The sequence below is a fragment of the Sceloporus undulatus genome, chromosome 4, assembly GCF_019175285.1.
Source record: "Sceloporus undulatus isolate JIND9_A2432 ecotype Alabama chromosome 4, SceUnd_v1.1, whole genome shotgun sequence".
Taxonomy (NCBI): domain Eukaryota; kingdom Metazoa; phylum Chordata; class Lepidosauria; order Squamata; family Phrynosomatidae; genus Sceloporus; species Sceloporus undulatus.
The window spans coordinates 44,478,650-44,491,227 of record NC_056525.1 but is presented as its reverse complement, the minus strand read 5'-3'; the positions used below and the strand labels follow the sequence as shown (position 1 = coordinate 44,491,227).

At 40.7% G+C, this 12,578-nt stretch overlaps 1 protein-coding gene across 1 annotated transcript in view; it reads left to right on the top strand.

Moving 5' to 3' along the window:
• The first annotated feature begins 247 nt into the window (after positions 1-247).
• LMOD1 (leiomodin 1) overlaps positions 248-12,578 on the top strand; it is a 34,528-nt gene continuing 22,197 nt past the window's right edge. The window contains exon 1 of the mRNA XM_042465447.1: positions 248-662. Coding sequence (XP_042321381.1) covers positions 402-662 — 261 coding nt within the window. The 5' untranslated portion in view covers positions 248-401. The remainder of the gene's footprint in view (positions 663-12,578) is intronic.

Here is a 12,578-nt window from a genome sequence, read left to right as displayed (position 1 = left end):
TTTGGATTTTTTCCCCTTCATGTTTCTCTCTTCCATTGCCTTTAAAAAGCTAAATGTTCAGGACTAAATTTGGTCATGCAGCACTTCAAGATTCCCTGGAATGTCCTCAAGTTTCAAACTCCTCTGATAGACACCAGCCCCACCTCCTATCTTGTCTAATTGGCCAGACTGAGCCAGGCAGCACAGCTGTGATCTCTCATTGGCCAGCTGTTCTTCATCTGCCTAACTATTATATTCCATGCTGGAGGGAAGTTAGTTCTTTCTATGTAACATTTCAGCACCTCTGAAAAAGAACGTGGTTTCCTTAGATTGGTCTTACAGACATCCTGCAATTTGCTCCCTATATTTTTTTTCATTTTTTAAAAAATATAACATAAGTGCTTGACCTGCAAACTGCAAAGATGTCCAAGGTAGCAAAATACAGAAGGCAAGTCAGTGAGGATCCAGATATTGACAGTTTATTATCCACTTTGTCTGCAGAGGAGATGGAAGAGCTGGAAAAAGAACTGGATGCATCTGATTCAGACGGAAGCATTCCTGTGGGGCTCCGGCAAAAAGACCTAACTGAAAAGCATCCAAGTGGCAAGTACAACCGAGAGGCAATGCTGGACTATTGTGAGAAAGAGACCAGGAAACTTATTCAGAGGGAGCAGTCACTGGATGTAAGTTATTATATGTTGGGGCGGGGGGGGGGGGGGGGGGAGAGAAAATTATATTTTTGTGCTACAAAGCAACAACAAGCAGGCCCACCCTGATTTGCAATGAAACCCACTTCATGGACTGAACAAGATAAATCAGTTGTGAGTCAGAAGGTGAGATCTGCCCTTCTAAAATAAAGATGCCAAATGTGATAAGGTTCAAAAGTTTTAAATGTATCCATGTTGAATATTCCAAAGAGGAACATCAAGGGGGTAAACAGGGAATCAGGGAATGTTACTTTGTCAATTTATTGTCCTCCATTGTCATAAATACATTCTGAGAAATCTAAAAAATAAAAATCACCATTACAATGAACAGTGATTTTTGCCACTTTGTCAGATTGGGCATCTGCTGTCCTTTGCCCTAATACCCAACAGGGGACATGTTTCAGCCACCTTCTTACTCCAACTTCCCAAAGGTAGCAAAGTTGACTGTAGGAATCCTGCCTCTCATCCTCTGTGCATTGTAGATCTGGCACTGTTGCTCCAAGTGAGGCAGAAAAGAGGCTGAGGGGAGATGATGGTTACAAGGGGTGCTAACAACTAACATGTTGGATAGGGTGGGAGGCTTTGCTTATTTGGCATCAGCTCGGAAATGTGGTTGGTGAAGCTGTTCCAGTGATCTTCATGCTATGTAAATTTTCACATACTAACTTTCTGTGTTTTGAAAGTCAGGACTGGGATGAGAAAAATATGGTGGCAACCATAATCTAGTACCACCTGACCAGCAGAGATGTACTATGTAATATTGTATTATTCATCTTCATAGTGGGGAGACTAAGCCAACAAGTGTCTCTCTTCAGTAACAACATCTGTAGCCTGTCAGTATCTAGCAAGCAACACAGACAGAAATGCCCCAAATCTGTTTGCTACTCAGAACACTCTTGTGAGCTTGCTACTCACAACAAATTCACAGTAAGGCCAAAACCTGTCCCTAACACCAAAAGGTCTAAACTATGCTAAAAGGGCTAGCCAGGAGAGAATAAGACTTCATGGCAGGGCAGCCCAAGACATTTTGTTGCCAGAGGTGAAAGTTGAGAGCTTGCACATACACACAGATAGGACAAATTGGAGCTTACTTCAGCATTGGTGTTGGAACACAGTTCCCACCATTCTTGAGAATAGCAGGCTAATGTAAGGAGATGCAGCGCAGCCAAATGGCACACAAATGGTTCTCTCCTTCAGCTTCTAAATGCTGCTCCACACACTCCATCATCTGCTGCCTGAGGTAATCAGTTCACTCTGTCCAATAGTGTGACTGGGGCTGGATTAAGATATTTTGTCTCTGATGGATGGACACAATGATGACCCTCCAGTTTGCCTACAGAAGTTAGTCAGACCAGTGGTTGACCCTTAGTTCAACACTGGGATAGCTTAAAGGGCACAAGGATGCCTTGAACACATAACTCTGTCCTCTGAAAGAAGAGAGCAGCCAGAGTGCTATCACAATTTCCTCTTCCACACAATCCAGTGTTTAGTGCCCAAGGCAATTCAGCACCTAATGATAGAGTGGGTTGCACTTCATTTCTACCTGAAGTCCTTAGAAGCCTGCTCATGACCTCTGCTTGTCTGCCTGCCTCTATGCCTCTCTTCTGTTTCTCATGTACACAAACACACATGCAATCAGTTTTACTGGATTCTTTCTTTCTGCCTTCCTTTTTCCTTCTTGTGGGATGTCCCCCCCACAACTTTTCTCTTCCTCTCCCTTCCTCCCTCCCTAAAAAAAAAAAAAAAAAAAAAAGCCTGGATGTGAAATATTTTCAAGGACTGGCTAAACATCTCTGTCCTGCTTGTCTTCCTAGATGAGACAATGTTGCAGAATAATCTCTGGTTCTGCCACAATTAATACTGGAGGAATAGGAATGGGCTCTTTGTTGACTGTACAAAAGAGAAATTTTCTCATTGATATGATAAAAGCAAATATTGAAAAGTTGGATTTGATTTCTTCCCCCTCCCCAGGAGTACAGTTAGCTCTCCATATAATGGATTCTTTACCCATGGATTCAACCATCCACAGCTTGAAAATCCCAAAAAGATATAAATTCCAAAAGGCAAATCTTGAATTTGCTGTTTTATATAAGGGACATCATTTCACTATGCCAGTGATGGTGAGCCTTTTACATACTGAGTGCCCAAACTGCAACCCAAAACCCACTTATTTATCACAAAGTGCCATGTTCCTCTGGCTTTCTAGTAACAAACTCTGGTGAACTCTGTGGTGGGATGACAGAGTGTGTGCCCACAAAAAGGGATCTGAGTGCCACCTCTGGCATGCGATTTGAGCTTCCATGGATTTTTGTAGAACCAAACTCCAGCAGATACCAAGGGCCCGCTGTATATTAGAAACTTCACATTGATCAGAAATATACCAAATCGTTCTCCCCTTATGCCTCCACTGTCTGTTGTAAGGCTAATGCCCTTTGGAAAAGTTTTATTGTATGAAGTTTTTTTATCTTAGTGTCATGAACAGACTCCAACACTGGTCCTCTTAGGCCATTAGTGTATAGTCCAGCTAGCAGCTGTTCTCCAACATCTCAGGTGAGCTCCAGAGGCCTTTCCTGCCCCTTCTATCTGATGTCCTTTTAACTGGAAGTGCCATGAATCAATCATATCTTGCACTTTCTGTAAGCAAAGTGTATGCACTTCCACTGACTGATGGCCTGTCTGTTTTCTCAGGGCATCATATATACACAACTCCCATCATCAGTAAGATTTTTACTTTTCATTATCTGTGCACTGAGTGTTCAGGGTCCATTCCACTTAAATGCAGAGTATGCATACACATTTTGTTTTGAACAAATTAGGTCATAATAATAATGATGATGATGATGATGATGATGATGATGATGATGATGATTTATTTATAGCCCGCCCAATCACAAGGAATCCAGGCGGGTTACAATAGTAAAAATAAAGATAATAAAATAAAATACAATAAATAAATAAAATGCAATAAAATTAAAGAGAGCAAAGTGAGTACATTCACAGTTAGGCCTAATGGAAGTTGGGCCTCTCTTTTTAATTTCCTCCCAGGTCTGATGATGATGTCATGGAGGGAGGGCTCTTCTTCTTGAGACAAGGATTTTATTTTAATTAATTTTAATTTAATTCTTCTCATTAAATTTAAGAGAAGAATTGGTGGGCAGAGTGACATAAGTCACAGTCATGACTTTTATTGGTTACAGCTGCACATAGGTTTACAACCACAGCAGCTCAGATGCGGGCACCAATCAGCTTGTGTGCCAATCAATTCACTGCAATTCATTGTAGGGTGACTACCAGGATGAGAGAGATGGGATTCCACATGTGTAGATGCCACTGTATCCCCCGTCACCAGGGTGTATGGCAAAGACAGACCCCATCCATCTGGATCTGTCCCTATCTGCCTATATTCCCCCAAGTTTCATAAGGGGACACGCCCTCCTAATTATTGATGAACACATCAACCCTGAATATCTCCCTCAGGGGTCCAGGTCTCATAACAAACTGTCCCAAGGAGCACACAGTCAGTGCCACACAACTGTATACAAACTGATTCTTGGGAATAAAACAGGCTAGGGGAGGATGGAGAGAATGAAGCTTTGAAACCAACTGAGAGTGGAGTGTTAGGGACCCACTTTATATGGGCCGATACTTGTTTGGAATTAATCCTACGTCTAGGCCATTTTGTTTCTCATCCACTAGCCAAATAATGCACATTCATTGGCTGGGACTTCCTGCTTTTTTCAAAAAAACAGGAAAAATTGCCTAAATCTGGGAAGAAGGTGTATTGTGTGGTGCACACATGGCCATGGACATGTCACCCTGAAGAACAAACCTGCCCTGTAGGAAGTCACGGAGTGCTTTTCCTTGCAGTTCTTCACATCTTGAATTTCAGTAGTGCACTCTAAGCATTGACTGTGTTGGTACTTTGTACACCATCCATCCTTTTCACATCCTCTTGGATGATCTTGAAACACAAATATAGTGGCTAGCATTTCTTAGTTCCTGAAGCCAAAATATATGTTTCTTTGCATTTCCTGTGCTCTACGTTTTTAAAACATGCACATGCATGTGGAAGTAACAAACATCATATGACTTTTGAATTGCAGGTTCTGGTTTTGCTTTAATTTAGAATTCAATTCTGTCCCAGACGAAAGGCTGAGGGAAAGCAACAGCACTTTTAAAAAATAATTTTAAAAAAGTTTCTGTTCTGGGCTGTACTTCAAGAAAGCCAGGACAACAACAAACATTCTGGTATTTTAATGGAATAGCCATTTGTGCCAGTTTATTTTTCTGTCCCATTCTAGGTCAACAGGAAACATTCTAAAGTTCAAGGTTATTGAAAACTTAGGAGATAAACAGGAAATGAGGCAGACTAATACACCAGGCCAGCGCAACTTGCAAACAAACCACCAGGCTGAACGGACTGAGCCTGTTAGCCATTCCTTATGGCCAGCCACGAACTTGATAGTTCCCGTGTTTTTGCAAACTAGGTAACAGTAATGAAATCTTTGTTGAGCCCCTGGTCTCAATAGCTGTGGAACTGTCTTTGATCTGATTCTTATGTGGGTCAAGCCTTCTAATAGTGTTCTAGTCCTACAAGCAATTGTGCAGTGATGTTTTTTACCCCTCTGATTTTCTACTGGGCAAAGTGAAGCACATTGGCTGTAAATCTTTGCAAGCATAGAGTCAAAGTGTCTACAACAGCATTGCCCAACCTGCTGCCTTCCAGGAATGTTGGGTGACAGCTCATAACATCAGCACAAGCCAGCATTGGCTTTGCTATGGTTTGTTGACTAATCAAAATAGATAACCATGGAGAGTACCAGGTTATGGAAAGCTGGTCTAAACCATGAGCAGTGGTTTGGTTAAAGATCTGACTGGGGCCTATAAACACACATGGAATGCTGAATACCAACATGATAAACAAACAGACCATCAGAATAGACAAAATGTCAGGATATTTTTGTCATTTCTGGTTAAAGATGACTTGAAAGAAACGGTGAATTTTACAGCTCTCCAAATAGTATGGAGAAGCCCTCTCTTTTTACAGGATGTTCCTTAAATACTGGCAAGGTCACTCTGCCATAGTGGCACTGAATTTGGCAGTGGAAGAGAGTTTAGTCCCTAGTGGATTTAGGGGTAGGCGCAGTGGCATCATTAGGGTTGGCATCCCCCCCCCCCCCCCCATTGACCTCCTCTTATAACACATCGTATAGAATCCTTAGTAATGTTTTTGTACTATTAGTTGTAAATTGTAATTCCTATATATCACTGAATGTAATGACAATAGTTGTGACATAAACAACTAGCAAAATTAAATTTACACCTTTAAATTGCAATATCATGCACACAGCCTAAATGTATTTCCATGTACATTGTTTCATGTGGTTAAAATGGAAATTTAATAAGATGTGATGTTTTAAAAGAGAAATTTAAAAGAATTTAAAAAATAACAAAAAAACTAAAATTTAAAAATTTTAAATACCTGGGTCCTCTCCTTCCTCTTTCCACTGACCCTCACCCCACTCACGCCATCTCTTCAGTGTGTTAAAGGGAAGCAGGCAAACATCACTGCCCATTTCTGCCCAAAAGCATGTTTGAGGAACAGAGGTGTCACCCGCCGTTAGGGAATCATCTGGTGAGATCCTATCTCCAGCATCCCCCTAATAACACCCTGACTATGTTCAGTGCACCTCTCCAGTCCTCTGAAGTTGTCCAGTCTTGTCTAGAACATAAGGAAATTACTCCCGTTTAAAACTAAAGGCCCGCTTTATGCAAAAATGGGGAAACTGCAGCTGTCCAAATATTGTTGGACTCCAGCTGCCATCAGCCACAGACAGATAAGGGCCTTTTTGGTGGCGGTAGTCTAGTTGTAGAATGTTTTTCCCAAAGAGGCACTTTCTCTGGTTTCTACTTTGTGATTTTCCCCCCATTCCAAGTAAAAACCTATTAATTTCTCCAGACCTTTTAATTGTTAATGTTAAGCTTCTAATATTTTTAAACTGGTAGACCTCTGATTCAAATGTGCCAAAATGATTTCCATGCTTTCTGAGAATGTTGATATATTACAGACTGGGCAACTGCTATAGGGACTAATTTTTATCTTTGCAGCAGGCTGCACTACCAATTTTAAGCTGGAAATCACAATCAGAAGATACTTATTAGGTTTGGTGTTTGGATTGTGGTATTTGGTTGCAGGATTGTAAACCACCATTCCAGGGGCTGCACTTTCTTGATCTTGAGTCATTTCTTTAGACGGTCCTACCTAAAATAAACACCTGGGGTCTGCATGTGGTCCATAGTCACACTTTTCACACCCAAATATATAGGTTTTATTCTTTACAGCAGAGACTTCATGCTATTTTTCTTTTTATGCTTTATTTTTAACAATTGTGTTTTAATGGTTTTCAGTGTTGTGTTGCAAGCCATGCAGAGACGGTTACTGGGTGGGATATACAGCCACCGCTGATAGAGCAATGACATAAATAGGAGCCAGTGTGTGTAAAAGATGCACCAACTATAATTGATTGGGTAATTTTTTTAGTTAATTCATTCAGCTGGTCAACCTCCCTACTATTTTTATTGTTCAGAAGGACAAGTTGTTTACCTGTAACTGTGGTTCTTTGAGTGGTCATCTGTGAATACACACAAATGGGTCTTTCTGTGCAGGTGCAGAAGACCCATTCACAGAGAACATTAAGAAGTTAGCTTTCAGTGAGATCATTTTCATCTATGATGTGAAAGTTTTTAAATGATTCTGTGAACCGCTTTGATCGTCTCGGAAGAGCGGTATATAAATAAAGCATATTATTATTATTATTATTATTATTATTATTATTATTATTATTATTATTATTATCATCTATAGAAGTGCTAATATTTTTTATTTATTTGTTTGCTTTACGGAGATTTTTATTTTTTACAGTAGTATTAATGTTTCATAAGATTAGTGGTGGAAGAAATGTGTCATAATATCAGACTGGAGATTCTTGCAAAACTTCCATTGCTGTACATCTTTAAAGTATGACATTAGTTTTCAGCGCGCCCAACCAGGGACGTAGCCAAGGGGGGGGGATCTTGGGGTCCGGACCCCCCCCTTCCATTAGAAAAATGAATGGTGTATGCTGCTGCGCCGCCGCACCCAAGCCCCATTATAATGGTGGCACTTAGTCTGGCCTCCCCCCCTTCCTAAAATCCTGGCTATGTCCCTGGCCCAACTATCTTTATTATTATTATTATTATTATTATTATTAACCTTTATTTATGAAGCGCTGTAAATTTACACAGCGCTGTACATGCAATCTTTTTAGTTAGACGGTTCCCTGCCCTTGGGCTTACAATCTAAAAAGACATGACACAGAAGGAGAAGGGAGTGGTGGAGGGAAAGGGTAAGAGGTCCAGCAGTTCCTCTCAACCTCCGAGGCCTGGACCAAGGCAGATGGACTGGAGGGAGGGCTTGGCTTCATAATGGATGGTTAATCATTTTCCAGGGAAAATACATACTCTCAAGTAGGATAATGCATATACAGTACATAGCAATACAGGAAATGGTTTGATAAACAGGCACCAAAAGAACATCAAATAGTAAGCAACAATTATGCAATGCTTGGGAAGGCTACTCTGAACAGGATGGTTTTCAACTCTGTTGAAAACCATCTTAGCGTATTGACCATGGTGACAGTTCAGCATGGGTTAATGAAAGAATGGAGGCATTTTGAAAAGTCTGACCTTTGAAAAATTTGACTTGTTTTGAAAAGTATACACTTGCAAAGGCCATCTGTACTTTATTAAGAGGAGTACAATGTGTTAACTTTTGTTAACCTTAAAATATGGCAACTTGAAATGTCTCCATGGTTTGCTTTTACATCCATTTAATAGGGATCTTAAATTATTTCAAGATACCATACAGCTTCACTAATCTGGCTTTCATAATGCTGCAAAGCAAGTAAATACTTGATCAAAGGACTTCTTCATATTGGCCTGTTGTCCTGCCACAATCACGCTAGTTTAAGAATGGATGCATACTGGTTTGGCATAATTTCTTATCACAGTTTTCTGCATTATAGCATTTTTGGTGATCCATGGTAATGTAATCTGTTTTTGCACTGCCAAACACCATCACCTGGGAGGAAGGGGGGGGGGAGAGGAATTGATTGTGGCTACCAACCACCTCCCTAAGTTGGCTGCTGTGTGAATGTGCACAGAGCAGCCAGCTTTGGAAAGCTGTTGGCAGCCATGATCAGTGTGAGAATGGGAGATGGGGAAAGGAGCAGAAGTACACCCACTCACATCACATAACTGCCTGAGAAGTAGAACTGCAATAGAAGGGATCTATCCCACAAAGGTGGTAATGAAATAGTAGCAAGATTGAGAGCCTATTGATGAGTTTTGCCTGCCAGTGAAAAGGTGCACTATAGTAATGAATGGAATTCAGTGCAACAGCAGGATGGACATGCTGTTGTGTGATAAGTACCAGCCAAGGAGGCTTTTATCCTGTTAAGATTCCACTTTTATAGCCTCATGTGATAAAGTCCAGAGTATTATCATTGTGATGAAAAGTAGAATTTTTTCAAGTTAGAGGTCTTAAATTTTAAAACACATTTTTTCCATGTTGATAGACATTTTCAGATAAGGGGTATTTTCACACTTAATTTAATTTTTCTGCAGTGTTGAATTGTAGAAAACAAATCATTTTGGTTGGTGGTGAAATTGTCTCATAAACTTGGCCCTTTAGATGGCATTGCAGTAATAAGATGCTGAGCTGACTCTTCTTTGTCCATCCCTGGAGAGAAAGTGAAAAAATATCCTGTCCGTTCCCTTTCACCTTCTCCCTCAGCTTGTTAGTAACAAGTGAGATTAACACTTCTGAAGTCCAGAGTCCAGCAACAGCGCAGGCTGCACTGGGGTCAAATATATTATGACATGGAGCTCTGTTGCACACTGGGGGGGAGATAATCACCTGATCACAGCTTTCCTCTTGTCCCCGTCCTCCTTCCATAAGTAGTCTGAGGACTTACCATTCTCTCTTATCATTATATAGTTTTAGAACATGGGATATGACTGAAAACTTGTGGGGATTAGGAGTTCTGTGTTAGTTGTGTATAACGTTGTTCTGAGTTGCACGGAGCTGTCCATTGCTCAGATTAGGGCTCCTAAACCTCAGAACCTGTCCTAGACTATTTTTTCAGGAAAAGAGAGAGGAATTTCCAGGAACTCTTTGAAAATACTTAGTGTGTATATTCTGAATTACTTAAACGTTGTGTTCTAGTTTTAATGGAATATTTATTGTAATTGTGATTGATTATTAATTGATCATGTTTAATGGCGTCACTAGGGGCTGTCCCTTGTAATATTGCCAAGGCCCCATCTCCTAAGACATCAGAAGCAGGTCAGCCCTAGATCTTAGCTTTTGGCCCCACTATCTCCATACCTGGGATAGTCCTAATCTGGCAGGGCTAACTGGCACTGTTTTTTCATTTCCTTCCAAGTATCTGGTACTCTCCCTTCCCATCTTGGGTCATACAGAGTTATGAGAAATAAACGAACCAGTTTTTGTCAATATCCTAATAATTGCAGGATTGTGTCATGGTCATCTGACACACAGGACTGTATTTGGAGCTTTTTGTGCCTCAAAGGAATGCAACTCACAGGCTGCTGCTCACCATAACTGAATAATTTAATGAAAATAATGCCATAACAGATGTTGTAGTTCAAGGCTAACGGATGGTGTGAAGATGTTAGTAATGGACAGTAAAGGGAGCAGCAGTTGAGTTTGAGATTGCTGGCAATTTAGAACCAAACTAGACACACCAGAAGTAATCCTCCAGCAAGAAAGTGCTGTGCTATGTGATGTTCTGTATATTTTTCCTCATTGTGAAAGCCTAATGGGAAAAGCAAGACTCTGTCTCTACTTTCCTTTCCTTTGTGTTGCACTTTTGCACTTTCAACTCAGTTGGCAGCAACTGAAGCAATTTGAGGACAAAGGACCTTTCCACACAGGGCACAGAAGTAGGGTCAGTTTGCATTGGTCGATGCGTATTTACATTATATCGCATCGTTCATTCACACTCGCGCTCTCTGAATATGCTTTGCCGATTCGTATTCGCGTCATATCACGTTGTTTCACACCTGGGCGGCCTTCCGAATCAAGGTTTTGCGAATCAGCCAATGCGTATTCAGGCAAAGTGAGACAAGTGCAGATTGGATTACCACACCAGCCCAATACAATGTGTATTGGCCGATTCGCATCAGCAGCCTTGCGCATGCTCTGTGGGGCTCTGAACGGGGCGCAACATTTTTAACTTCCGGGGTGAAGAATGAGGTCACTGTTTAGCGCGTAATATCGCGAGAATTGCTGCCTTTAGCCACTTACAAAAGGGGTATGCACCATCTGTATATATGTGTGTGTGTGTGTGTGTATATATATATATATGCACACACATAAATACATACATACATACTTATATATATACATACATACTTATATATATACACACAGCCAAAAGTGAGATGCCTTTTTTATGTGTACACACACATTTGTCTGTATGAGTGTATATATATATATATATATACACACACACACACACACACACACACACACATACATACATATATATATAGATATACACACATATACACATAGTGGTACAGCCAAAAGTGTGATGCCTTTTTTATGCGTACACACACATCTGTCTGCTTGAGTGTTTGTATATATATGTGTGTGTGTGTGTGTGTGTGTATACACACACACACACACACACATATAGATATACACACATATACACATAGTGGTACTGCCAAAAGTGTGAAGCTGTATTTATAAGTGTACACACACAGCTGTCTGTGTGTGTACAGTCGGCCCTTCTTATACACGGATTTTTTATACACGGATTCAAGCATACACGGCTTGAAAATGTTCCAAAAAAGTATAAATTTACCTTGATGTTCCATTTTTTATAAGGGACACCATTTTGCTATGTCATTATATTTAATGGGACTTGAGCATACACAGATTTTGTTATACACGGGGGATCTTGGAACCAAACCCCAGCGTATAACAAGGGTCCACTGTGTATGTATACACACATATACATACACACACACACACACACACACACACATATATATACACACACACACAAACTGTGGAGCAGCCGAAAGTGTAATGCTGCATGTATATGCTTACACACACATCTGTGTGTGTGTGTATATATATATATATATATATATACACATACATACATACATATACATATATACACACATACATTCCCCACCACCACCACCACCAACACAAAAGGTTTCTGCTTTATCTCGTTCAGAGGAAAAATCGCTCCCCAGCCCTGGCGGTTGTCCTGAAAGGGGAAAGGGCCAACGGAAGGAGATGGGGGAAATTCCAGCGCAGCATCATGGGAAATTTGCAACCCAGTGGTCTTTAAGAGAACCAGCAGATTGGATGTACACACCAGCCAAAGCAGCAGAGGTTTCACACTGGCCATCAATACGGATCCTGTGAATCCACTATTTTTGCGGACTCGCAAAACGGAGGAGCCGGCTGCCTTCAGTTCGGAACCCAGCTGTGACTACGCATTGGCCAAAGCGTATTCACGTTATATCGCATTGGTCAATACGTATTCTGAGCTCACAACCTCTGGAGCTCCCTTCTGCATGAGGTTAGGCTGGCCTACTCCTTGTTTTCCTTTCTCCGGCAAGGAAAGATGTTTCTGTTTAAGTAAGCTTTTAATATGTAAGTAGTGAGACTTTTGACTGGGGATATTTTATTTCTCTTTTAAACTTTTGGTTGTTTTTTAAAATGATATTCATATTTTACGAGGTGATTTTAATTTTATTGTATAAGTTTTAAAGTTACAATTTTTGGAACATGCCTTGGGTCCC